This window comes from Anarhichas minor, unplaced genomic scaffold, assembly GCF_050575085.1.
Source record: "Anarhichas minor isolate MPS153535 unplaced genomic scaffold, ASM5057508v1 ptg000024l, whole genome shotgun sequence".
Lineage (NCBI taxonomy): Eukaryota > Metazoa > Chordata > Actinopteri > Perciformes > Anarhichadidae > Anarhichas > Anarhichas minor.
Genome location: NW_027466470.1, coordinates 12,149,927 through 12,177,201, shown reverse-complemented (window position 1 = coordinate 12,177,201; position 27,275 = coordinate 12,149,927). Strand labels below are relative to the sequence as shown.

At 43.0% G+C, this 27,275-nt stretch overlaps 2 protein-coding genes across 2 annotated transcripts; one reads left to right on the top strand and one right to left on the bottom strand.

Moving 5' to 3' along the window:
- Positions 1 to 29: 29 nt before the first annotated feature.
- On the top strand, positions 30 to 19,232 carry LOC142956804 (uncharacterized). The gene is made up of 4 exons (XM_076098548.1): positions 30 to 2,263; positions 15,234 to 15,304; positions 16,491 to 16,704; positions 16,991 to 19,232. Exons 1-4 carry the CDS (start codon positions 2,149 to 2,151, stop codon positions 17,500 to 17,502), a joined length of 912 nt encoding a protein of 303 aa, XP_075954663.1. The 5' UTR covers positions 30 to 2,148; the 3' UTR covers positions 17,503 to 19,232.
- ptger4c (prostaglandin E receptor 4 (subtype EP4) c) lies at positions 18,881 to 22,607 on the bottom strand. The gene is made up of 2 exons (XM_076098547.1): positions 20,933 to 22,607; positions 18,881 to 20,798 (listed from the first exon to the last, which is right to left on the bottom strand). Exons 1-2 carry the CDS (start codon positions 21,794 to 21,796, stop codon positions 20,205 to 20,207), a joined length of 1,458 nt encoding a protein of 485 aa, XP_075954662.1. The 5' UTR covers positions 21,797 to 22,607; the 3' UTR covers positions 18,881 to 20,204.
- Between the last annotated feature and the right edge of the window lie 4,668 nt (positions 22,608 to 27,275).

Below are 27,275 nucleotides of genomic sequence, written 5' to 3'. Positions count from 1 at the left end.
GGAGTGGGGTGGCAGTACAAAATGAGACCAACCTGCAAAGTGGCGGGGTGGAGAGTGGCTGGGAGCTTGGCCGGTGGAAGGTGCCTGGTTGCTGGGGCAGGGGTCTGTAGGTCTGTAGGTCTGACGGCAGAGACCTTCACTTACTTCCAGTACTCACTTTGCCCATCCTTCAAGGTCGACAGCAGGTGACACATTGCAGGGTGGCAAACACACATGAGTGTGTGTATAGACGTGTGTGTCCAGGCCTACCTACACGTGAGTGCAATCAATCAATCATACATGGGCCTACAGGGCCACAGGCCCGGTGGCCCAAGGGGTCAGTGGCCCCCCTGGACCAGAGCCTCTGTTTGAAGTGACTGTTAATGTTTCTTGTTGGAAAGTCAATCAATCAAGAGATGCAAAACGGCCACAAAGACACACTAAACGATGACAAAGAGATACAAACGACTACAAAGAGATACAAATTGGCCACAAAGAGACATGGCTGCCTCTTTTGTTGTCCTTTTGTGTCTCTTTTAGTCGGTACCCAAGGGCCGTTGTCTCATAATCCATCCATGCATGTGTGTCTATCCATGCTTGCACTGTATGTGTGTGCACACCCACACGTGGAATACAGTGAAACACTCGATATTTATGAGTCAGGGAGTGTAAACACTGAAGGACAGATGTCACTCGACGGTTTCTTCCACTGGAACACTTTTCCTGAAAAGCTCCATGACCGTCCTGTGTGACAATCACTCCCCTCCCTCCCTTCTTCCCTCCTCCCAGCGCAGGAACAAAAAGACATCTGAGCTATGTGGATGGGGAAGAAAAATCACAGCACTTTGTACAGCGGCCACCGCTCTCCGGTTTCACAAAATATCTGACAGGCAGAGCGGCGCGCTGTTTTTACGCATAGCCTCCAGTCCTGTGAGGCATTGTAGACCGTTTAGTCGCTGTGTGGTAGACTCCTGAAGACACCGGAGCGGCACAGTCTCTGATAACTGGATACCTGAGACCACAGTAAGAGAGTTTTACTGAAAAAAACCAAAAAAAAAACAGAAGCTTACTTGGAGACGCGGACTGTAGCTGCGTAAAAAGCGTGACGCATGGACCTTTTATGTCTAAGAAACATTTTGACCGACAGAGCAGCGCTTTTTCTTCACGTTCAAATCCTCTTTAAGACCAGCTGGCGCGTCAAACAAGAAGGAAACAAGACTTTCTTCCTAAATTAGGAGACCGCGCAGAGTGTCTCCTCTGACGCTGTGACACTCTATCGACCTTGACTTCACTTTAAAGTGACGCAGAACATGTTGTGAGAAATTTCCCGCGGTGTTATTTACTCAATAACCATACAAGCTGTTTGGAGGCAAGACTGAACAGGTTAGTGGAGGTAGGAAGAGGGGAGTCATGCCTGAAAAACTTGCTTCATTTCATTAAACGATGGTTGGACGTGAGTCAGCCGGTAGACGGCACGAGTAGCAAATTGAGGACAAACATGTTTTACACTTCTAACTGTTTGACTGTCTCTCCTTCTCTCTCGGTCGCCGTGTTGCAGTGTTTATGTCACTGCAAACAAACTTCTACCTAACTAGCTTTTATATAAGTGTATTCTCTTGACCCGGATTGCCTTCCGTCTCTGCAAATGTCATTTGGTCTCGTGTTCTTTCTTAAAATGCACATAGATTAAAAATAAATACGTTTGAGACAACTTCATTCATTTCCATTAGAGTTGGAGATATTTTAGGATTTTCTTGAACATAGGAAGTGAAAGATGAAGAAAATGAGCTAGGGTTCGTTTTACGCAGAAGCATCTGATTTTTTTTTTTAAACACTTGCTTCAGGATATTTGTTGGACATTTGTTATGAATATTCCACTCACGCTTTAAAACTATAAAACTCGAGAGATGGATAGTATGACTTTAGCTCGCAGGCCGACAGTCTGTATTCACCACTCTCTGTTCTTGTCCAGGCTGCTGAGACTCTGCATGAAACCGTGACAGGACACGGGCCAGAAAAAAAAGGATTTCGGCCGCATAAAAAAACGAGGAGGAGGCGCCTCTTGCGTTGAAGCAGAACCGCTTTAGATGGATTCTTCATGTTTGCTTCAGCCTCATTGGAGACAGCGTGCTCTGAACACTTACGAGCCGTGACAATAAGGTGTAAAACATGGCACATCGCAGCGTATGGATAGCCAACAACATGAGCTGCGCCCAGCGTGGAAGAAGCGGCTCTCCTGTCCCCTCCTGCGCGCACTTGGAGCAGAATGCGCACAGGGCAGCTGGTAAGGCGCCATTCAGATTCTGTTAAATTGTCTATAGGGATATAAGACAATACTGTTTAGAAGAATATTGTTGGATATCTTTATGCGATGCTGTGAAACCAGACCTGCGCTCTTCTTGTCTTTATGTTTGCTGTGACAACACTGACATGGCTGTTTGATCTTTGATTTCTTTTCACATCAGCGGCTTTTTGCTGAGCTCCAAACCTCCCTGCACGCACCTGCCAGCTGTTTTAGGCTCCTCTGACTCTGGGCGTCATTGTGACCTGGACTTCATTTAGTGATTATCGGGAGCGTTTGTGAAATGCAGTCTGGGAGGAGGATGGAGGAGGTGTTTGTTCTCAGTGTTTTATGAAGTGAAGTTTTGTGATTCATGGTCTGACGTGTTTACAAGGTGCAGGGAGGTGACTCTGAATTGTGGAAAAATATAAATCAAAGTGTGTGTGTGTGTGTGTGTGTGTGTGTGTGTGTGTGTGTGTGTGTGTGTGTGTGTGTGTGTGTGTGTGTGTGTGTGTGTGTGTGTGTGTGTGTGTGCTTTTATGGATGAGGAGGAAACGGTGGCAGTCGGCAAGTCTTCCAGTGTGACCCTCCTCTGTGGTGGGCTGCAAATCTAAATATCAAAGTGCTAGACACACACACACACTTACACACATTTTTCAGCCGCAACCATCTCCTTCCTCTCCAGTACCTCTGAGGGGATCAGTGGCAGATCAAGTCTTTTAAGCTTCAGGTGCTTTGACGTGCTGGAAGTCGAACACATTTCTTTGCAGTTTCAGATGAAACTTTTGATTGCTTCAGCTTTGTGAACATGAACCCGCTCTGAACTCTGTTTTATTGGCACACCCACAGCTCCAGGTTTCTGTACACTTTCCATCCCAAAATGTGCAATTTGTCCTCAAAAAAATGTAAATGAAACTGCATGATGCATCATTGAACTTTCATGCTTTCTCTCTGACTCAATGGCCTACTGACTCACTGAGTCATGTACATACAATGTCACTCATGCACGCAGACAAGGCTCAGTCGGAGGACGGCAGGCCTCTGATGTTCAGAGTTAAATCCTGCTTTTTATCTTTTTTCTTTTTCTCGTCTCTTCCTCTCAAAGCTGTTGTACTTTGGGATTCTGTGAGTGTGTTGGTGGGAGCTTTGGCATCACCTGAGACATGTCACACATCCCCAGCAGGCGTCCCCCACTCAATGCCTGTGAAATGTGCGAAAGCATGTCGTGAAACAACCTTGTTTTTCTTTACTCATGTCGTTCAAAATCGCCCGTTTGTTCTCAGGCTGAACATGAGAGCATCGCCTCTGCTTCAGGCATCTCGCACTCCCCCGTCACGCTGCCACAGCTTTCACTTCCTCCAGTCAAAGGTCACGGGGTCAGCGGCCCTGCCGAGGGTCAGGTACAGCGGGCCGGCGTGTTCTCTTTACCAGCAGCCTCCTGATGTGTGGTCTGTTTTGTTTTAACTGGCATGTGGTTTTACGAGAGCTAGCGTTGTGTTTGCTGGTGTTATGGGTTTGACTCTTTCTTGCTCTCATGGTGTTCTGTGCTGCTAGTCAGACACACAGAGAGTTGGTTGACCACTCGTGATTAAAATTATCAAATAAGTTATTCTTATAACCACTTATTTAAAGCATCCTCATAAAGATGTTTAGAGCCATTGTGGTTGAAAACAGGCTGTTTGTCTTCCTCGTCCAGTGGTCTTCATTACACACTAAGCTTTCAAATATTACTTTCATGTGTTTCCTTAAAGACTCTGAGCCATTTTCAAAATAAAACCCAGAAGATTGCATCTTTCCCGTCAAATTTGCAAAGAAAAACACAACATGTAGCTACCTCACCCTATAACCAAGGGGAGAGTAACAACAAATTCAGTTACTTTTAGAGCTCATTAAATATTCCAAAAACGATAAAGAACAATATGTAGAACTAAATAATATTGCATCTTTTGGCTGACCTTGTTTTCATTTAACCAAATTCTTGAATGGCCCTCTAAAGCCAGTGTTTGGTTGGTCCGTTATGGGCTACTGTAGAAAGATAGATGGATGAAACATTTTCAAACACCCACAAAAAATGCGTAAGAAAGATTAAAATAAATAGGTTAGCCTGCCAAATGACACTCAAAACCCTTAGTATTCAACCAGCATGAGAATCACATTGAACATAACTGATGCTTTACTGAAGCTTCACAGCCTAATAATGCTATGTGTTTGTAATATTGTTTACTAGCCAAGACCAAAGGCACCTCACTTGTTGTAATCGATACTCTTCTTTGTTCAACGTCCCTATTTAAATAGGAAGCAAGCACAAAATATGCAATCTGGATTTGTTCCCCCTGTGTGTGGATCATGAGATTATAAAAGCACAAGTTAACGTGTTGCCATCTAATTAATCTATAGAAAAACAACCAAACAAACATTACAGTATACTTTCAATGTTTAGCAAGTTGCCTTTTTTTACCGTTTTTGTTTTTATCCAGCTGATGGATGTGTACATTTCAGGATCAGTCATTCTCATAGCACTTCATAGATTGTTACGAGACACGATTCTCGGTTCTGAATCTTGTGTTATAACTGTAATTGCTCTGTAAAAAGATGGAACAAAGACAAAAGAAGTGTCTCCAAAAGAAAAAGTAGGACTGACCTTAATGGAAATGGTGAAATGAACGGTTTGCTTACAGGCACAAAATGTTAAGGCGCATCATCAAACACAATGACAGGTTTCAATCCTACAAGCAACAGATTCAAGCGCTTTGCTCCTCAAATATTCACCAGTTATAAAGGAGGGCACGGCCCTTTCAGATTAGTGGAGATCTGTCAATAAAAGACAGACGTGTGCGCTGCGCAGGGAGCCTCATCCTCAGCTGTGCCTCAGCCTCGGTGTGTAACGTTACTCTGGTTGTTTTGTCCCAGCACTAATGGAGAGAGTGCAGTGAGAGAGATTGATTATGCAACCTGAAGTGCCACAGGGCAACTCCAATCTGGAAGTGCTTAGAGTACGCAGCGAACCACAGTGATTCCTTCAGGGCAAATTGAAGGAGGCATGATCTGACAAAAAGGAATTTCAATTTGTTAGATGTATTCCTTCAGACAAATGTCTCCCATGCTACTTATGTTTTCTAGGTCCTCGCTTTTTGTAGCGGTGGACAATCTTGTGTAAGTACACAGAGGGAATTATTTCTGTCTCTGATCTTGAATTGTTTTGTTGTTGTTAAGCATTTTGGCTTCTTCAAGTTCAAACAGCTGAGATTATTTGGAACAAAGCAGCAGTTAATACTTCTGGAGCCGCTGATGAAACGTAAAGCAGACTCCTGTCCTTATCGTCAAATCTCCCTCCTTGAAACAACTGTTTCTCAAAACGCAGAAGAATGTTAACTAGCCCAGCGCTGTGTTTGTGTCTGTGAGAGCGCTTTTTAATACAATAAGCTGTATTCTTCTGAAATTAGCAGGTCAGATTCATTAATCATAGCGTCTGAGGGCTGCTTTGAACTATCAGGCCAGGTCATTAAACCCAGTCTGTCTGGGGCGCGAGCGGGCGACACGGAAACACTTTGGAGAGCGCTGGTTCACCCACAAGACACACTAATAATGACCTGTGTGTGTGCGTGTGTGTGTGTGTGTGTGTGCGTGCGTGTGTCACAGATGGCCACGTTTCTGAGTGCTACTCCCGGCTCAGTGTGGGCTTAATTTGGAGAAATAACAACATGAGATGGGAGCAGGAAAAGGTCGCGAGGGTGGGAGAGGGGATTTCAGTGGGTAACTGTGTATATGTGGTTTTGTATGAAAGGTGAGGGATTCTGTGTGCGTGTGTGTGTGTGTGTGTGTGTGCGTGAGTAAAGCCACTATGTTGTGGGTATTTCAGTCTTACAAAGTGTGTTTGAAAGAAATAGGCAGGAAGAGACAGAAAGGCAGTTTTTTTTTCTGTGTTTGATGTGTGGTTTCTGTGTATCCCTCTTCATCCCTCTTCATCCCTCTCCATTCTTTCCCTCTGTCGTCTCTGCGGCCTTTTTATGCGCCGTCACTTTCACAACCACCGGAAAGCGAAATCCTACCCTCTGATCATCGCTCCAACACGGCTAAATTGTGTTCCCATTTAAGGTGAGGCTCACCCAAGCGCTCTCTCTGTGGTTCCCTTGTAAAACCAACTTAATCAGGCAGGAATTTGGTTATAGGGTCAGGGACACTGGAGAAACTTCCTTAGCGAGAAACAAAGTGAGGAAGAGCGAGACGGTGAGGACACAGATGTGTCGCATCAGGAGGCTGTCTTTATCTCGGCACTCATGGGAAAACTGATGGTGGTGCCCCGTCTAATTTAGCTGATTGGGTCACAAGACTCTTATAACTCTGTTGCACTGTAGGTTTCTATGTGGCTAATTAGTGCTAACTGCACATTAGCTAAACTTTCCACTGACCCTGTACGCTTAATCTTGTAGAGGTCTTTGGGGAAGTTACAGCTGATGTGGAAAATCTACAGCGGGTTCATGACACTTCCTACTAGAAACATCACTCCTTGCTTTCAGTTTCAGTTCAGAAAACCAATGCAACAACTTTGTCTAATTTTCGTATTTTCGCAACCGTGTTAGGAACCAATTGGTTACCTACATCTAGCAGATGCAGAGCATTTGCAGTCATGTTTGTGTCTAAATGAAAAATGTAAATCCAGTTTCCATTCTCCTTTTAGCTCTGTTTTTTGTCTCCACCAACTCCTGAAGGAAATATCTGGCTTTTAAGCTGCTAATTGCTCCACTATGTTCACCAGCTAGTCACTAACTTTGCCTGCAGTTTGGTGTTGTGCAGGTAGGACAGAGGAACAGCTGCAGGCTGTTAAATGAGGCTGGCGAGAGCGTTGAGAGAACCAAAACAGTAAAATTTTGGGGCCTGAAACCAACACAGTGATATAAAAGACACTTAAATGCTCAGCATGGAGCCGAGAGGGAAACTACAGAGTCGGGTTCGAGACCCTTTACACTTCACACTTAGTGCTTTAATCCATTGTTAATATAAAGATATTGATTAACGCAGCTTTAAAACAGATTACTGAGCTAGCTGAATTTACCGTCTTAGGTGAGCACCTTATCATAACCATTAAAAGACATGTTATAAGTAAGCTATTCAAATAAGTATAATATGCTTTAACTACAGCTGTTCATGCTGTAATACACTACTTATCCATTTCTTTTCTCATCACAAATCAGTAGATGAGGAGATCTCACAAAACGCTGATCACATAAGTATCCCCTAAATTATTAGGTTACAGGGACTCTAAAACACTTTGACTTATGCACTGTTGGAAGAATGACTGTAGTTCAGTTTCACTTTTGTTTAATTCAAATGTTATTGACAGGTTGATGGAAACAGTCATGGGATGAATAGAGGGAAGCCATGAGCTCCTGGCGGGAGGTGACAGAGTACCAACAACAACAGTAACAGATTTGGCAAATTTACCAAAGAAGTAGTGATTAGTAGGCTACGGCATGGATAAGATCAGAAATGTATTAACACAAAGGAAGAGTTTAAGGTGCATATATCGGAAACCAGCCAGCTGGAAACATCAGGTGACTGTCTAAGATATCTGAGCAGCTAAATCAAGATACTCTAATTTCACGACTTACAACTCTATTTAGTTGGCAAATACATGGCCAGTCCTGTTATATATCGGTCAGTTTCCTCTGCTGTGAACTCTGTTACAGCCTCAGCCCTCTGGGGTTTGTCTATAGCAGCTTCACAGTGAGAACTTGTTTCCTCTAGTGGCTGAGATGATGACAGCAGCTCTCTCTCGCTCTCTCTCTCTCTCTCTGTCTGTCTGTCTGTCTGTCTGCAGTAATAATGCCATCATGGTTGCAGATCGAGGTTAATGTGCTGGACAGAGAGCACTTTAATGCCCCGTGGAAACTCGTATTTTACCGAGCTTGTTGTGACCCGCTGATCCCGGTGCTTTGATGACCTGCAGTAACACTCCAAAGCACCTTTTGGCAACTTGAACTTGCACGCGTGAGGGCGTTAAACCAGAACTGTTACTCTTCAAACGCGATGTTCCCCACTAAAATCACTTCCTTTATCCCACTAAAAACCCTTAGACACGTTTCTCCAGAGCTCCTCTCTTTAGTGTGGAGAGAAAGCTGCAGGGTCAGTCGAGTAAATCACTGATCACTCAGGTTTATCATTCGGCAACCAATAAGTTTGCCTCTAATAGGTACTTTTAATGAGGTCCAGGTTGGACTGTTTAACCCGACAAGGAAAGCTTGAAAGATCTATTGTGCTCCATAATCTGTGGCTAGTTATCCCTGCACATAATAAGATAATCAGCAAAATAATCACCATAATATTGAGAATGTATCTTAAATCTGCATTCATTTTATTTCTTTGTTTGGCTAACAAGCTGTAAGCACATCATCGACATCTTATCATGTTATGAAGTTGATCACGTGAACATGTTAGTCATTTGGAGTTGTGTGTCGGTCTACTTGATAAATGTAAGTTCAATATTTACTTTCCTTTTGCTCTATATTGGTCTTCATCCTCTCATGAGGGGCATATCTGGGTCTTTACCTGCTAAATGCTCCATTATGTTCACCAGCTAGTTTCTTCCGATGTCTGATCATTGAAAATGGCTGCCTGCTGCAGCCGGAAAAGAAACAGGCTGATGAGAGCGGTGAGAGGGAACCAGAACAGTAGAGTGGCCTTTAAACCAAAACAATGTGCTTAAAGACATTAAAACGCTCCGTAGAGCTGAGGGGAACCGTAGAGCTAGGTGATCTTTCTCCCTCTTTCGCATTATTTGTGGTCATTTGATCCATGGTTTATTAAAGAAATATTGACGACAGCAGCTTTAAATGTTGATATGAATTTAATCTGGTTATGCGAATGATTCATGGCTCATGACTTATAAAATAATGTATTGTACTACTACAATTTTGATTAATCATTAAGTTGAGATAGTCCAAAGATACATATTTTTTTTGTCATTTACAATATTATAAAGCGGCCAATCCTCACATTTTAGAAACTGTAAGTGGAACATTTGACTTATTATTGGTGGATAAATTAATAAAACGTTTAATTAATTATAAAAATAATTTGCAATTTTCCGCCATCTGACGATTAGTCTCAACAATAAGACTAAGAGTCTACGCTAGCGTCTCTGTGAAGCTGTTTGTAGGATCAGCGGTGGTTGAGCTAAATGCTAACTTCAGCATGCTAACACCCTCACAACGACAATGCTGAGGTTTAATTTTGCAGGTGTGTGATTTTAAACTAAAATATGGGACGAATTGAAATGTTGACCTGATGGTGGTGATAGAAAGACCAAAAGTCAGGGGATCACAAAGGTCAGTAAGATTTATCCTCTGGGGACTTTGAACATCTGTGCAAAATTTCAAGGCAATCCGTCCAATCGTCGCTGAGATATTGCCGTCTGGACCGACAGGCCGTCATTAATAGATGGAGTCAAACCCAGCTCAACCCGGCCCGTGTTATTCTAATAATAATAATAATCTGTCAGTCACCCTGCTCCTGACAGATTATTCCTCTCAGAGTTTCTCTCCCTGCATGTTTTCTGTCTCATACTGGCCTGAAAGAATCCCAGACACCTACAGGCTCAGATGTTGTCAGTCAGTTAATGAAACCTCTTGGTGGGAGAAACAGAGAGGAGTGAAGTCATACAGATTAATTCCTCTCTTCACCATCATCCTCCAGGCTGTGTAGTGTCCACACCTCTGATTAGCCCTCTCCCCATGTATGTGTGCTTGTGCTGAGACATGACTTATTGTAAGTCGCTGTGGATAAAAGCGTCTGGTAAATGACTGTAATGTAATGCTAAATCAGCGTGAGAAAGTGACAAAGATGTTGTGTATCTTGTGTGTTTTTGTGAGAAAGGATTACGAGAAAAAGGAAGCAGAAAAAGCACATGTGTGCACATATGTGGGTGTTTCGGGTGGGGGGCCTCCCCACCTATCTGAACCGAGGCATGGGATCTGCTATCTGTTTCTCATTTCGCCGGCGCTCTGTGGTTTTAAAGCAGTGGCAGGCCTCAGAGTGGAAACTGGCACTAACGAGCAATTACATCCTGCCTGCCTGCCAGGGATTATGGGATTACAGACTGACCGGGCTTCAGTCTGCGCTCTCTTTCTGCACTCTCATTTTGTCATTCCCTCGCTTCCCTTTGTTCACTTTATCTCTGCCCTAAGACTTCTCCCATTCAATGGTTCAATTAACTTTTTCTCATTTTTCTTTCCCCTGGACAATAACCCATTTTCTGTTTTTTAATTCTCCTCTTATCATGTGATGTATTAAAATTATTATTATCTCCTCTCTATCGCTCCTCCTCTAGCTTTTACTCCTTTGACTTTGTGGCGGCCTCGCATATAAGGCATGCTGTCCTTAACCGCTGGAGAGTGAAATTGTTTTAGCACATTAAACAAGAGAAAAAGACATTCGATGTGTATGAAGCTTTAAATGAAGCATGATGGAAAGCAGAAACAGTAGGATGGGATTAAGAAGAAAGTGCAGGAGAATATGACTCCTTAACAACATAGTAATGTTTTAAAAACGTGTACTTACCATAAAGCAAAAAATATGTTTTCTTCCCTCGGATAAGGATAAAAAACATTCAACAAGTCAGAATTCAAGGTTACACTCTGAATGGACCACTGTCAATGGAACTTCGCAAGCAAGATTAAAGCAAAGCTACACAACACATTTTCACACTACTCTGGATGCATATATGCAGAGCTTTGGGGCACATGTAAGTACAGCAGATATCACGTTTTGTGGGACCTCCGCAGGTTTCTCAGTGTCTGGTAGTGATCAGACGGCTCTCCTGGTGTTCTGCCGTTCTCTCCTGCATCTCCTCTTACACTGCAGGTGTCTTTTATTGAGCCAGAGGTGATTTACTGTACTCTTGTTTTTCTCCTCGCTCCTGCAATCAGGCACCGCGGTAGTGACAGGTTAAAGCTGGAGGTCAGATCATTTCGTGCATGTGCACACGCTCACGCTCACAGGCAGAGAACAGTGTGTCTCTAATAGGAGGTCATTATCAGAGAAGTTTGGCTTTTAGAGGGAGGCGAAACACTGCACAGCTCGGAGCTTTCTTTCTTTCTTTTTCTTTTTTTTTAACAACGTGAGAGGTTTATGGAGCCTCTGTGGGCAAAGCTCAAGTCTGAGGATGTAATGGTATACAGTAGGCACCAAGATCACTAATCGGAAACACGTTTGTTATTTCACCCTGCTTCTTTTCCTAGCAAAGATGTTTCTCTGTTGAAAATAGCAGTATTAATAAGAGTCTGAATTATTTATCTTTGATAGTAATATACATGGAATTAATGCATTATTCATACAGCCTAAAAAAGGCAGAGAGCAGACACTGTGAAGTTGAGAAAAACAGTTTGAAGTTATGGTCTTAGCAAAGAATATGTAATCATTGTGACCTAAAACAAAACACTTTTAGATCTATGTTTGGACAATCTAAAGTGCACAAGAGAAATGTGTTTTTAAACTAATAAGCTAGTTTAATAAATTCATCTTAAATGAAATACATTTTGACTTGTGATGAAGCATAACCACAACAAATCATGGGAATATCACTGCTGCTAGTTTTCAGCAGGTTTAGTTTATGTTACTTTTTTCTCCATTCGATTATAAAATGTGGTCCAAAAAACTTGAATCAACATATTGGGAGCATCTTTTTGTTATTACAGGAAGCCTGACATTGTGGGTGAATTAGCTTTAGCTCAGGCTAACTCATCAGCTAGTCGTTTATCAGCTCGCAGTTATTTGGTTTGTACCTCTGTGGTGTTTTTCTTGGCTGATAAATAAAAAGTAAACGCCAGCACACTATTGCATGCCACAATTTTGCAACGATTCGATCCTACTTCAGGTCAATGTCATATTTTCTAACCCCTAAACCGGGACCCTTAAGTTTACCACACTTTTGTGCACACTTATGTGCTTATTCACGCACCAACAGCATTTTCATCCGAATGGGGGACAATTATTTCAGCGCAGGATTCCAGAATCCTCCAACACATAGTTTATTTTATGGTACATTATTGAACCCAAAACAAAATAATTGCATTGTTGTAAAATAATTATAGAGTGTCAGGTACCAAAGTATTTGTCAGTGTGCCCAAGCGCATGCAGGCTGCTGGCTAAATAGCCGACTGTGACAAATTCTCTGCCAGCTATCATTTTTTGAAGCAAATCAGCACAGACCTCTCTGTGGTCTATAAATGAATTAATAGGATATAATAAAGATTCTCCTCCTGAGTCACCCGTTTCAGATAACATGTCATCAGTGTTTGCCCCGCGGAAGGACGTGGACAGCTGTCAAATCAGTGTTCAATTCAGATGCGTGGTGCATTGTTTTTTTAAAATTGGGTAACAATGAGTGGGACACAACATGATAAACGTCTATGCAAACGCTGAAAACTTTTTAAATAATTATATCAATTGTGGTGAAAACTGTGACTAATTGGTAGTGAATGTTGAAAACCAAGACACTTGTAGGGACTTGGGACACCCAGCTTGAAACGGGTACAATCCAGGACAAACCATGACGACTGGTCACCGTATGGTCCCCCCCCCAAAATAAATCCCACATTTCTACCACATATACTGATCTCAATTTTGTCCAAATATGTATTTACTGCTTTAGGTGGATGTCAGATGATGGTTGTAAGATGAAGGTCCAAGTGCTCTCTTAACATCCCTGCTTTAGTGAAAACTGGTGCTCGTGTTCGTGCTCGTGGATACCCTGTTCTTTTACCTCATAGATATCCCTCAAACTAAATCCACATCCATCCTGTCCAAGCACTTAAACAGTATTTGTAAAAGCAATTCAGAGCAGCAGAATAAGCTCTGGGAATAGTAGCTGCTTTATGGGTTGTAGTTGCTTCGGGAGGGCTTTCCCTCTTAATTAACTGTGAACAACAACTGGAGCGCAGAGGACCAACAATGCAAATGGAAGGAGACAAGAACTCTCCCTGCTGCAGACATCCAGCCTGATGGACAAACCGAAGACTTTAATCAGCCAAACAAGGAAGAAACACGTGCTCAGCTTTCTAAACACATAGAAACGCACGCCGTTGGATCTGAAACTGCATGTGTACACACCATCAGTAGTCTCGTGTCAGTCTGGAGCTCTTCAGGACCAGCGTCCCGCTCCTTCTCTCCAGCCCTCGACTTCCCCACCCACCTCATCCCAGAAAAGGCTGGAGGCGTCAGGCTGTAAACAGCTCCAGAGTGCCGGAGTGAAATGAACCAGCAGACAGGCCCACGTAGACTCCCAGCTCGCTGATCTAAAAGGGGCTAAACACTCCCAGCTGTGGTGTTAAGGACTCAGAATGGCACCTCTCCGTAGACCCAGCCAGGACCTTTATTCTTCTGTCGCGCCTCGCACTGCTGATAGGTTTTAAATCAGCTCAGAGACGAAGGGAGATGGAGGAGTCGGTACAGTTTGGCTTTAGGTTGCAGCGGTGGCGTGCACTCTGTCTGTTAGGCTGATTTATGCCCACGTTTTCTCCCCTCCCTCTCCCCCTCCTCAGTGTCTGTAACTTTGTTCAACCTCGACTGGATCGCTTCAGCTGCAACACGCAGGATTGCAACAGGTCTTATCGTGACCTGTGATCTGTAACCTTTTGTCAGTCTTCCATCTCATTGCACAGACAGAACTGCAAGGATTGTTTTTGACTGTTATATAAACATGGTACACTACATATCGGCGAGATCTACAAAGACATGCTTGAATACGTTACTACGGCCGCACGGTGTTGCTGTAGTTCAGCGCAAAGGTTATGCAAAGCATCTTAGAGATGACAGATGTGGTTTCAAAGATGGTGGAAGTATCTGTGGGCAGATGGTTGTTTCCAAAAGAAATGGTTCATGGCAGATTTAAAGAGGTTTCGACATTATTGCAGAATTGTTGAGTTGATTGGTGAGCAAGCATGCTAACTTAATTTGCAGCCTTCTAGAAAGCATTCAAATGAAAAAGAAAAGACATTGGTTGAACTGGTCACAACCAGTACACAGACTTTATGCAACCGGTGATGAGGAGAAGTAAACATTTCCATTTTAAGGGGTCACCGGCCAAAAAGGTCGGTAACCACTGGAATTAATGATTCACTGAAATATAGCCAGCCGTGTTTACTGGCTGCATCACCGTCACAGTGGCCCAGACTGAAATATCTCAACAAACTTTGGATGGATTGCCATGTCGTTTTGTACGGATGTTCATTGTGTCCAGAGGATGTATCCTAATAACTTCGCGATCCTGTGACTTGTCCTGTCGTAATACTTTTCTGTCGAGCTGATGCGAGATAGATGAGAAACGTATAAAGTTACTGCTTCTGAGCTGAGCTGAGCATTTTGGGGGCCACAAAACACCCTCATGACCTCATGTTATGGGATGTGTGGTTGCTCTGCAGCCAGCGCAATCCTCAAAACTGCACGTACTATATATAAACATCTGCCTCCGTGACACTTCTTATCACCTGTCACCTGCATTTGTGTGTCTTTTTTTGTCTGGGACCTCCGCGAAGTGCTCTCGCTATGCCTGGTTCCCCCTGCTTGTACCTCTGCCACAGGAATAACCCTGAAGAATGCCTTTGACAAGTGTATATCGCAGATGCTGCCTTTTGTTGCCGGACCAGGGCCGTTTGCATGGATGTATGAACCGACAAGCCGACACTAGCCACGCTAGCTGGCAGCAAACACTGATCTTTTACTGAAGCAGCAACAAACACGGCGGCCTCGTGCATTGAGGACGTGATTTATGTGACATGTCGGCTCGCTCTGGGGCCCACTGGGCTGTTTTTGTTTATTACAGTATCTGGATTATTGTGAATGTGAAGACATCATATTGCCCGCATGTTGTGCCTTTAGTTTATGTTAACCTTTTCAAGGGAAGTTCTGGGAGGAGCAAAGTCGACAGAGTGAAGCCTTGTTCTTGTTCTTACGTTCCTCTCTTTCTCTCTTTCTGCAGGTGGGACCAGATGGAGAGTTCGGAGGAAGGCTAGACAGGAGATTACCTCTGTAATGTCAGCAAAAGCCAAGGTTTGTCAGAAACAGACATCGAGAAAGTAACCTGAATATTTCCTCTCCTTCTTCTTCCTCCTCTGCTTTTTCTTGTCACTTTCTGTACTTTCCATCTCTTCCTCATCTCTATCTTTCTCTCACTCTTCGTATTTGCCTCATAATGAAATCACCATTGCTACAAATAATCATAACCAGAGGATGAGTTATGTGTGGGTATAAATTGTTAATGAAATCCATCCCCACAAAGGCTCAGAACTAAGCTTTCCATAAAACCATGTCATCGTCGAAGCTTTCGTTGCTAAATTCTAAGCCAGTAGACGAAGATTGATCCAGCGCAGAAAGACAGCAATTATTTGACTTTAGTACTATGGAAGAGTAAGTGAAATCTCCTTTGATGCAATAGGCCGAACACAAAGTACTGCTGTAGCTCGTATGTTCTCATATAAGTATTAGTTGTTTTTATATCTGTAAAGCACTCTGTCAACATAGTTTTGTTATTAAGTACATGGTTACCACGAAAGCAGATGACCAAACAGACGATTCATCTTTTCTTTGAAAGAAAAAGAAGGGAGCTCAAAGCCAACAGCAGAGCACCACTCTGTGATTCTTAACTTTCTAGAAATAGCTGAGAACAATGCGTCCCCATTTCAAAGAATACTTTTTACATTTTGGCAATAACGTTTATTCGCTTTGTTGCTGAACTAGATGAGAGCGATGTCACTGTCATGTCAGTCAGCAGGTGCTTAGCTCAGCAAAAACACAGCTAGTCTATAGCTCTGTTCAAATGCAGATACAAATACAACTACCAGCACCTCTAAAGCTCTGTAGTTAACACGTTATATCCTGTTTGCTAAATATGACAATCTAGACAGCAGAACCGTTGTAACTTAAGTATTTTAGTACGATGTGTCTTTATAAATCCATTTAAAGTGGCACAAATCAAGATTTCTGTATTAAACGTTAGAAAAGAAAGAAAATGCTAATGTAGCTCTGCGCCTGCTGGACATGTAAACACTCAATTGCTTAACAGTTTCATCATGTCAGCTTTATAAGGTGAGAATATATCATGTTTACAAATTGTCACCCTAAAAATCAATTATCACAGATGAAAGAATTATCAATTTTATAAAGTACTAAAACAATATCAGTGAATGTTAAAGCTTCCTCCTTTTGTCAGCTAACATGTGACTTCTGTCTCCTGTAGGTGCTGCTCTGGGTGCTGCTCTCTCTGCTGCCTCTAGTGGAAGGAGCTCATATGAAAGCTGGTTCTGCTGGTGTGGGATCAGACTCGGGCCCTGCTGTGGGCCTGCTGGCAGGCCAGGAGGAGAGAGAGCTTCCTGTGACGCTGCCAGAGGTGGTGGAGGACGAGGAGCAGGAAGACGACAGTGAACCTTACTCTACTTGGCACACTCTATATGGTACTAATGCTCTTGTGGAAGTGTAATTTACAGCACATCTGCTTCCCCAGACAGCATTAGAGTGGAAAGAGGGCATGAGTCCGGGGATCTGCTCTGTATTTCAATCATTAAAATATATTTGCATGAGATTTAAAGGGCGACAAGTCTTTTTAAGTCAAAAGGTAGAAGTGACATTTTAGATTTAGCACGATCATTTGCATGTTATTGCTCATAATTTCTTGTATAAGTATTAATTTTCATGTAACTCTCTCTCTGCCTGCCACTCCTCTTTTTTTCTCCATTTTAGACCCCTTTGTAATAGACGAGGTGGATGACCATCCCAGTAGTCGCTGGGCGGGGCGCTCTCCCCGCTCCTCTGACCCCTCAGAACCTCAACCCCAGGGATCACCAAAGAAAAAGAAGAAGAGGAAGAAGAAAGAAGAGGAGGAAGAGGAAGAGACAGGGAGAGTAGATAGAAAGGGTAAAGGTAAGAGCAGACAGCCGAAGCAAAGCAGCAGGGACTGCCGTGTGGAGAAGAAAGAGATGAAGGTTCGGGACCTGGGCCTGGGGTTTGACTCGGATGAGATTGTCCTCTTCAAGTTTTGCGTTGGCTCCTGCCAGTCTTCAAGAACAAACTACGACCTGGCACTGAAGGCGCTGCTGGAGAACGGCTCGCTGCCCCGGCGCACCGCCCGCAAGGTCAGCAGCCACCCCTGCTGCCGGCCCGACCGGTACGAGCCGGTTTCCTTCATGGACGCCCAGACCACGTGGAGGACTATACAGTCGTTATCAGCAGCCAGCTGCATGTGTATGGGCTGAAGACGTGAACGAGGGAGAAGGTGACTGGGAGGGGTGTCACACATCCTGAACAGAGAGGAGTCAAGAGGCTCAGGGTGTGGACGGCCCGGGTACAGGGAAAAGCCAGAGGGCGCCGCTGTTACACACACAGAGCAAGGAAGTGACGGAGGCCACTTGTTGGCTTCCTGTGGCCTATCTCCTGTTGAGGACGAGGGTCTGGGTGCAGCTGGACGATTGATGTCAATGGTCAAAATCAGAGAGTGAGGGGGAAGTCATCAGGGAATCACAGCCTGGATTTATTGTTGCGTCTTCCAAGAGTTCATTGTTTTCAGCTGAATGCAGGACACTCCAGACCAGTTAACACGACTGTTCTGCTTTTAAATGGACGAGGCCTGAAGGCTGAAGCTCAAGAGATATAAAGGGGAAGACGCAATTAAAGGACTGTCACTGCCTTTATATTCTGACAAAAGAAAAGACTGATATGATGTTCACTACTTACTCACAGTGACATCAGCTCCTCCCAAAAGTATATCATTTTTGTCACATAAAAACAGGGACATTACATTATACCGTTTCTATGTTCAGGTGAACTCAGCCAAATGGATGCCATGCATCTTCATGTATTACTGTATAAAAGTAACATATATTTATTTCTGATAAATTATTTATTTATTATAGCTTCATATGAGAGCTGTTTTATTAACTCTATATTGTAGATAAATATCTATTTATTGCCGATTTACATTTCATGTTACTTCTGCTTGGATACAGTACGTATGTTTTTTTTAAAGGTGCATTTCCACATTTATCCAACACCTCATAAACCTGGACTGGACAGATGATTCTGGGCAGAATTAGATTGGATGCAATAGACTTGTGATTTTATAAAAGATAAAAAAACAACAACAATCCAAAAGCTTACATTCTGTCTTACATGCGATCACAGACACTTTAAAAAATCCGTATAACAGATCACCAGAAACAAATTGACCGACATTGAAATGATGTGGTATATCTAATACATGTTGTTTTCTCAAGAGCACCTCACATGTTCAGAGTGGATGTACAGCAAACAAGAAAAAACATTTACACTGCAGGACCTCATTGTTTTTCATCTTAAAGTGGTGATTTCCATTCAGTTAAACGCTCCCTGTATGTCACATTATTATTATTATTATTATAAAAGGTTTTCTTTATTTTTGTATGGCATTATCCTCTAAGAGAATAAAGTTTTTTAATATAAATCGTGTCACTGTTTGCTTCACTTGAAGACTTTTAACTGCCATAATGATTTTTTTCATGTGAGCAGGATCAACACCGCTACTTTTTTCAGTTCAATTTAAAGGGGACTTATTATGTCATAGAGCCACCTGCTGGTCTAAAATAAACATTAAAATGTGAACCTGTGCCCTGGGTAGCGTCGTTCGCCTGCCGCCTGTCTGCTCAACCGGAGAATGTCTGCTCGATCATTTCCTGCGTTTGAACCAGCAGAACAGGTCAAATTCAGCGGTGTGCTGTCTTCTGTGCTTTTTTTATTTTTCTGCACGGATCCAACAACACATGAAGCAAACACCAAAGGTCATATAGCTTACAGCAAAAGTATCAAATCAAATGTAACAACACATGAATATATACATATGTATATATATATGTATATATTGTGAATGGCACATATGGATTCATACAGTGTATCAAACTCTTCTGAGTGTCACACCCTTTATTTGTACCCATGGGGTATGATTATATTTCCATGTTTGGAAATGATCACAGTTCTCTGTGTCCTTTCAGCAGAAGTCTTATTATAAAGCAAACCAGACTCCACTACAATTGTGGCTAAAGGTCAGATTTAAGTTCACGTACATACAGTTTAAAGCTGAAGTAGGTTGGGGGTCATGTGTTTTTCTGCAACTCACCTGAATGGAGACATATTCTGGTTGATATGAAAAAGATGCAGGAGATGCACATCCTCAACTGGATCACTTAACCTTAAAACAAAGCTTCAATTTAGAGAGCTTTGTGCGGCAGTTTAAATCATTTAAGAGGGATGTATGATGACCGAGTGCTGATGTTGACTGAGAAGTACTGTTTCATTTAAAGGAATACTTCAGCCTGAACATTACCATTTGTAATAGTCAATTACTCACCACGTGTTACCTTGAATTAATGCTTTTCCTTGCATGCCCCCACGGTGAACAGAGAATCATAATACGGAGAAAAGACCCCGGACTTGCACGGAAGTGTTTCAAAAAGTAAGGTTTTCGCGAAGATGCGTGTGTTTGGGAAGTAGTTAGCGAGCCTCCGACTAAATAAAGGAGAGTTGGATTATACTGCACAAGTTGTGTGGGAGTTTGTAAACGACTGTTTGATATTGTTTTAAAGTTGTTAAACCTGGTCTCCATTTGCTCCAAATCACCAAGACTTCTCTCCCGTTTTTGATTCCCCGTTCATCGCGGAGGCATGCGAGGAAAACAAAGTTTTCTTCAAGATTCAAGGTAACAGTCGGTGAGTATTCTTATTGATATGGTCATTTGTGGGTATTCTTTTTTGTAAAGCTGACATGGCCCTTATGTGGTTAGAAATCATCTCAAGAGATCCGGTGTGGATTGTATCACTAGCACCGTTGGTTTTGCTCACAGTTGAATTAAAACGTTTTCTGTGCAGATGAAACAGCTGACCGACTCTGAAGACATTTTAAACAGATGTTGGCAGCTAACACTTGTTTATCAAAGGCATTTCGCTGACTGACATGAACTCGGTGTGCTGAACGTGCAGGTGACAATGTCCACTTTTCTAATGTGCGCGGACAGCAGCGGCGTTTCGCTGCGTCCTGGAGACGACTTGAGCGCCACCTCCTGTTTGGAAGATGCTGCCTCCTCTTCACACCCGAGGATCGCGGTGGACTCGACGCTGAACGGGTGGAAGTTGACCCGGGTGGTGTCGTACTCCCATGCTTGCCTCCTCGCAAAGTCTGTAAAAGATGTATTCTTGATGGTCACCCGGAGTTCCACGTCGTTCCTGTAGCAGGCTGTGCGTAATGACGCGTAGCTGGTGTCATTACTGTTTAAAGACGGAGGGGAGTGTTGACCTGCTACCCAACCGATGTTGTCACCACGACCGTCTTTAACGCGGGCCACTGTCCTCTTCAGCTTCTCGCAGCCTTTTAGCAGCAGGTTCTTCCGGCACAGAATGTACACCCAGGGGTCTAATATGGGGTTGAATGAGGCGAAGCGGATCGCCAACATGTCGCCCCGGTAGTCAGGCTTCCCCCCAGCAGAGATGTAAGCAGGGTCGTACAGCTGGTTGACGAAGATTCGCACCTGTCGGATAGAAACATGGACAGAGAATGTGTAAGAAATGTGTTTTGATAACAAATAAAATAGAGAACAATAATACAAAGTATCGTATCGTAATAGAATAGGCAGTTGTAATAAAAAAAAACGGTTGTCCTTACCATTAAAGGGATGGAGCAGACCAGGAAAACGATGGTCATGAAGATCAGAAGCCAGAACATTTGAATCTCCGCCGCTGAGGTGACCGACGGCAGCCGGGGGAAGCGGCGACGTGATCCTCCCTGCTCACAGGACTCCGTCCTGACTATCCCTGTCGTCTGGTTCATCCCCACCAGCGACCTGCACACTGCCAAATTACACAAAACTGTCACTGCGATCAGCACCAGCATCACGCCGGCGTACAAGAAGGAGTAGCAGGCTCCAAGTGAATCCATCGCCCTCCAGTCCAGAAAGCACCAAGTCCCGGGAAAGTGCCTGACGTGCTGTCCGAAGCCAAAACTGGGCATAATGCAAAGTAAAATGTTAGCCAGGTAGGTGACCAGCAGCGCAAAGCGCGCCATTGTCCGGTCTATGTGCTGGGAGTAGAAATACGCATGGTTTATGGCCAAGTATCGTTCCACGGCCATGGCGCACAGGATTGACATCCCGGCTGAACCGAAGAAGAGCATGGAGAAGGAGAAGAAGTGGCAGAGCAGCACTCCTCCTGGCCAGCGGTTGGCCACATATGTGGCGATCACCACCGGGCTGGTGAAGCATGTTCCCAACAGATCCGTGATGGCCATCCCGCAGACCAGAGTGTAGAAGGTGGTTTCTTTCTGCTCCTTTTTGGAGATACACAGCACGACGATGGCGATGATGTTCCCTAGGACACCCACGGCGAACATCGTGGCTGAAGTGACCAGAGACTTGGACTCTAGCCGGAGCGCAGGGAACACGCTTTGGTTGTGGCTGAGAGAGAGAGGCGTCAGGGACTCAGAAATGTTCGTGTCCAGTTCTCCAAACGCAAGAGTGTCGTTGATCATCATTTAAACCAACACTGCACAAGGGTTTAAGTGCGAGGACTTTCCGCGATGTTTCAACACTTCCTGTGTAAATATAGAGCGCTTATCAAAATAAATCTTTAGCTGTAACATTACATCCCGAATTATCCTGTGAGAGCATGACGTGCATTACATTGAAGTGCTTCTTCTGTTTAGTTTGCAGCAGTGTGTTTGTCTCCCGTTGAGCCCACACGAAGGTGTGCCTGGTTGTGTTGACACCGTTGGTGCTGCGGGTATTTTAAGCTGTGTGCTGATGTCAGGAGAGTGACGCGCGTGCTGTGAGCGCAGAGACCCAGGGTTCCCAGTATCACATTAGCCTACTGCCAAAGAATCAATACTTTTTCATTGCTCGCCATATCAGCCTTAACTCAATAAACACAGGACCCAAATGTCAGCATCTGATCAGACAACTTTAAACACCTGCATTTGTTTAAAAAAAAAAAAAAAAGGGAAAGAAGAAAGAAATCCGCATAAATTTGCTCTATCTTCACCATTATACGTCCGTCTATAAAAAAAACAACAACATATATTTGGGATTTATAGGCTAAGTACATATGGAGGGTCTCAATGTTCAACTGAGATAATGTGATATGCTGTTAGAGTGTACAATAGTATAACTACCTGTAATTCAATAGGCTGGGCAGGTTAACTAAAACAAAAAGCACTAGTCTGTGTAACCACATATTGTCCAGTAGTACAAGTAAAGACAGCATGTCATGAATCCCAAACTTCAGCACCAAGGTCAGCGCCTTCAACACAATCAGCACCACGAACAAGGACAGTCGTCACTGCTGTTTAAAACCACACACTCAAAATTTATTCGACCATTATTCAATACTGTAGGCCTGTTAAAGTTGTGGCACATCACAGACAAAATAGTTTGATAAAGCATGAAAAGATCCATTTAAAAGTGTTTTGGTCTCATCAGTGAATATACATACCTTCAGAAATGTTTACAATGCACCACCAAATGTATTTCTACTGCTATTTTTTTATGTGGACGTTATACTGTTTGTATAATATGATGTCAAAACAGACAGCCCAGTATCATGGCAGGGTGTGAAATTGTCACATCTACTGCTTTTGTGTACATAGACACAAACATAGACAGAGGACAACAAACCACGAGACAAGTGTTCGGCACCACGTGTCTCAACGTCCTGTTGTGGTTTTGTTGCCTCACCCTAACATTCATTTTGTTGTATCGTAGTTATTTTGAGCCCAGCTGTTCTGTTTTTGCTAAACCTAACTGGTTTTGATGCCTAAACCTCAATTTCGTTTTGTAATGTCGTTTGCGAGCGGCAACAAATAAATGGACCGCGCTTGTCCCTGTACACCAAACCAATAGATTGCCGGTTGTGAGTGATTCACCAACTGCTGTGAGACTGTGTTGAAGCAGAGCACACTTGGCGGGTGCGCACGTTGCTTAATGAATCACATCGACCACAAAGCTCCACTTGCCTCTTTTGTAGAAGAGGAATCTTGGGGACAAACAAAGTGAAACTAATTAAATGTATTTATGTCACATCCCCACGTCTTTATCCCTGGGCTGGTTTTGATCTCCAGGTTTTTTGTCACATGCGTACATCTTTTTTGAGACGAAAGCACAGTTTCAGCAAGCCTAAGAGAAGGAAACATCAAGAATGATGGCGATGTGATCCATTTTGTTAGGCTATTTCAAATAACTCAAACTCAACAGCAAAGTAGAGCAGAAAATAGAGGGAGTTTGAATAGGCTGCCCATGTACGTGTGGTCTTTATAAAACATCCATCCACCCACAGAACAAAACACTGCTGACAGCCCAAACAGACGGTGACGTTTAACAAGGACAAAACACCACAAAGGTGCCATGCTTTCTTTTCACCGTTTGAAGTATTTGGGGTTTTCCACCAATGAATCTCAGCTCCAGCAGGTTTATTTCAGGGCATCGAGTCTTGCGTAACTTTCATTTACAGGTTGTGTTGGGGAAGAGAGTAGCTCCATTTGCTGTTTGTCTTTCCTATATATTTTTCATAAGCTCTACGCTTTGTTTTTATTTTTTATTATGCCATCTTTTCTCTTTTTCAAGTCCTTTGGAGTTTGTTTAATGAATCATACATTATGGAAATTTCTATGGCTCACAGACTATATTATAATTTCATGAGTAATCATAATTAATAATTCAGTAATTCTCAGATGAAGCTGCACTGTGCAATGGGGCCCCTAGGGTGCACCTCCTTAAAACTGATCAAATCCCACCAACTGCACCTCCTGAGCTGAGCCCTCAGACTGCACCTGCAGGGCATCCCCCGCATTCAATGCCCACTAACAGGCGCTTCTTAAGCAGATATTTTGAAACTAAATAGAAGGTTTGAGATACCTCATATTTGCACTGTGATAATCTGTCCGCAGGTGTTTTGATACCATCACTTTGAGTCGATGTGAGTCACTGTACTGAAACACGTTGGCAAGTTGCAGTTCTGCTGGGGGTTTTGGCTCTGCAGCTGTAAATGGATAGCAAGTATAAAAGAATACAACAGACAGGACAGAGACGGTGACATTGTGGACAACATCAGTTCATAAAAAACACATGAATTTAAGTATATAAGAGCCGGTTTCTCAATGTCAGTATTAACATGATGATTTGTGTATTGTGAATTTCATCGATAGCTAAAAAGACATGTAAGATACGCAGGTAGTTTACCAATAAGTGTTTTGTAAATACGTAGACAACAGTGCCGTTCTCTATACTGCTGTAACATGTTACACACAAGGCCACACCTGGTATTAAGTTATATGATGTAGAGTAAATTAAAAAATACATATTCTGTAATAGGTACTACAATAAATAATAGTGGAATAGTGTCTTCCTTAATGGCACAGGCCTACTAGTTTATTCCTATTGGCAAACTTTAAGTATTTACAACAGCTTATACTATACACATACACATACACACATACACACACACACACACACACACACACACACACTCACACACACACACACTAACACCCGGGAGCAATCGGTTCATAAGAGGAGGAAAATAATCCACTAACACAGACAGAGACAAAGAGCCACAACATCCACCACAATCTACCGTAAAATAGACATTTTTCTCATTGTATATGATTAATTCTTTCATTTCCTCGGATTAGATTATCTGATGCTGCTTCTGCTGCCGCCGTGTGTGTGTTCGTCTCTGCCCTCAGTGATATAATAACCCCAAGCTTTCAGACGTCAGTGGCTCTGATGCCTATCATACTCTCTCTCTCTCTCTCTCTCTCTCTCTCTCTCTCTCTCTCTCTCTGCACTCACACACGACCTGAGGGACTCATGACCCACACACTGGGCAGACATGGAATGGGTTTAATAAGGTTGAGAGTAGTGTGTGTGTGTGTGTGTGTGGTTGTACGTATACGTGCGTATGTCATTGGTCTTCTTGCCCGGGACATTTGCTCTTTGGGGATTCCCCATTTTAAATGGCAGGACTTAAATCTCTTTTCAGAGCGCCTAATGAAGTCCCTGGAGGCTATGTGCAGTAAGAAACGATGCTGAGACGTTGATTCACACATTCATTAGGCTGGCTGTGAAAAGTGGAAACCACACAGGATGGTTTAATGGTGTTAATGGTTCGAGTGGGCATCTCAGGTGTCACTGGGCAATAACAAGAGCTTTGGAAGATTTTCACTGCTTATTACGCACAAAACAATATAATAGATCTTCTGTCTCGAGGGAAGTAGTTAGGTATTGATCCCCACGTGACGCATTTGCAATCGAAACGTCACAGAGCATTAAGGGCTTACAGCTGACATGCAAGTAAAACACTCCTTTGTTTCCGGGTTATTTGATATGATCTGTTGTCTGCGTTAGAATGCAAATGATATCCCCCGTGACCTTTTCAGCTGAAACTGGAAAATAATAATCAACAGGTTCTGTATCTGTGTGGCTCCCCAAACACCTTATTTTGAGTTTAATCGTTCTGCTAACTGGTGTAAAGGGGTAGTTTTGGGAAATAGGCTTATTTGGCTTCTTGCCAAGAGTTAAATGAAAAGTTCGATATCATTCTCATATCTGCACAGTAAATATGAAGCTACAGTCAGAAGATGGTTAGCTTGGCTTAGTATAAAGACTGTAAACAGCTAGTCTAGATCTGTCCAAACATTACAAAAACACTAATAACGCAGCTTGGTCCATGCTCCTTGGTTTCTGACACCGATGCTCTTTTAGTGTGTCTGTACAGGTGAGAAGAAGTGACCACATGCTCACAAATATTGGAATCTGAAGCAGAAGTGAATTTGCGTTGTTTCTTTCTCTGACATATGTGAGCTGTTGGAGGATTAATGGTTCACAAGGCTGCCAATTTATTTCTGCGTAGGAGATTTGCCTCCAGTTCACAAACAAGAATACATGGAGGAATGACAAAATGTGCTTCAGTTCTGCAACAGCTAAAACGAGTGCGCACAAGGAGAACAAAAATAGAGAGAAAACAGATTAAAAAAAGGTGGAGCCTCTTTGTTTCTCCCCATCGTTTAGTAACATCTCCTGAGGGATCCATAGTGACGACAAGTTTCCTTTCTGTGCAAATTGAAAGAATGAGCTCGGTTAGATGGCTCTACGTCGGTGATGTCTGCGCTGCAATTTGATGGTGATGCTTTACTGTCTTTATGCCGTCACACCGCTCGGTGCTGGCCGTGACCATACACTGCTGCGATGTCATCACCCTTTATTCGATTAGTCTTCTTCGACCACTGCTGCCTCTCCACACAGGCATTCAATCACACTGCTGCCTCTGCTGCAGCCTGCCAAGCTTATTACACGGTGGAGCTCAGGCTCATTTACTCTCTCTACACTACTCCCTCTTAGAATCTTAGAATTTCCATTTTTTCATTCGTTTACCTTACTTCCACCTTTGTAGCACGTGATAAAAGTAGTGTTATCAGTTTGTTAATTGAGCTGTTGTTTATTTTTACTTACTGGTATGTTATGGAAAGATGCTTGTTGGTTTGACAATCTTCTGTGTGTCGGCCTACTATGCGGTCTATTATACATTAGTGCACAAATACACTATTACTTGACAGTTATTTTGTCGTTTAATTTGAATGCTAACATCCCACACATGCCCAACTACATGTCAGTGTAGGTCAACATGTGCGTCCCACACATCTCCATGTTTCAGCTTGCCTCATGTTATGGAGCCTGGAGCTCACAGGACAGTGTAAGTAGTGAAATCATTGGACGCCTCTTTGCTGTTTGAGTGTATAAATGCGATATGATATTACTGAAGATTGTTCTGGTGTTATACTTTATATGGAATGCGAAAAATACATCAAACCTACACTCAAAAACTTTGTGTGGACTGGCAGTTAAGGCAGTTTAGTAGGAGTTTCCAGCGAAATTTACATAAAAAGAATATTTCCATATAATCCAGTTCCATATAAACTCAAATGGGTTTTTGTAACAAGAGAAATTTCATAATTTCACTTT

Coding starts and splice junctions, on each gene's coding strand:
- ptger4c (XM_076098547.1), bottom strand. CDS start 21,796: ATGATGATCAACGACACTCTTGCGTTTGGAGAACTGGACACGAACATT. Junction 20,799..20,932: donor TCTGCTCCATCCCTTTAATG/GTAAGGACAACC, acceptor TCTATCCGACAG/GTGCGAATCTTCGTCAACCA.
- LOC142956804 (XM_076098548.1), top strand. CDS start 2,149: ATGGCACATCGCAGCGTATGGATAGCCAACAACATGAGCTGCGCCCAG. Junction 2,264..15,233: donor GAATGCGCACAGGGCAGCTG/GTAAGGCGCCAT, acceptor CTCTTTCTGCAG/GTGGGACCAGATGGAGAGTT. Junction 15,305..16,490: donor TAATGTCAGCAAAAGCCAAG/GTTTGTCAGAAA, acceptor TGTCTCCTGTAG/GTGCTGCTCTGGGTGCTGCT.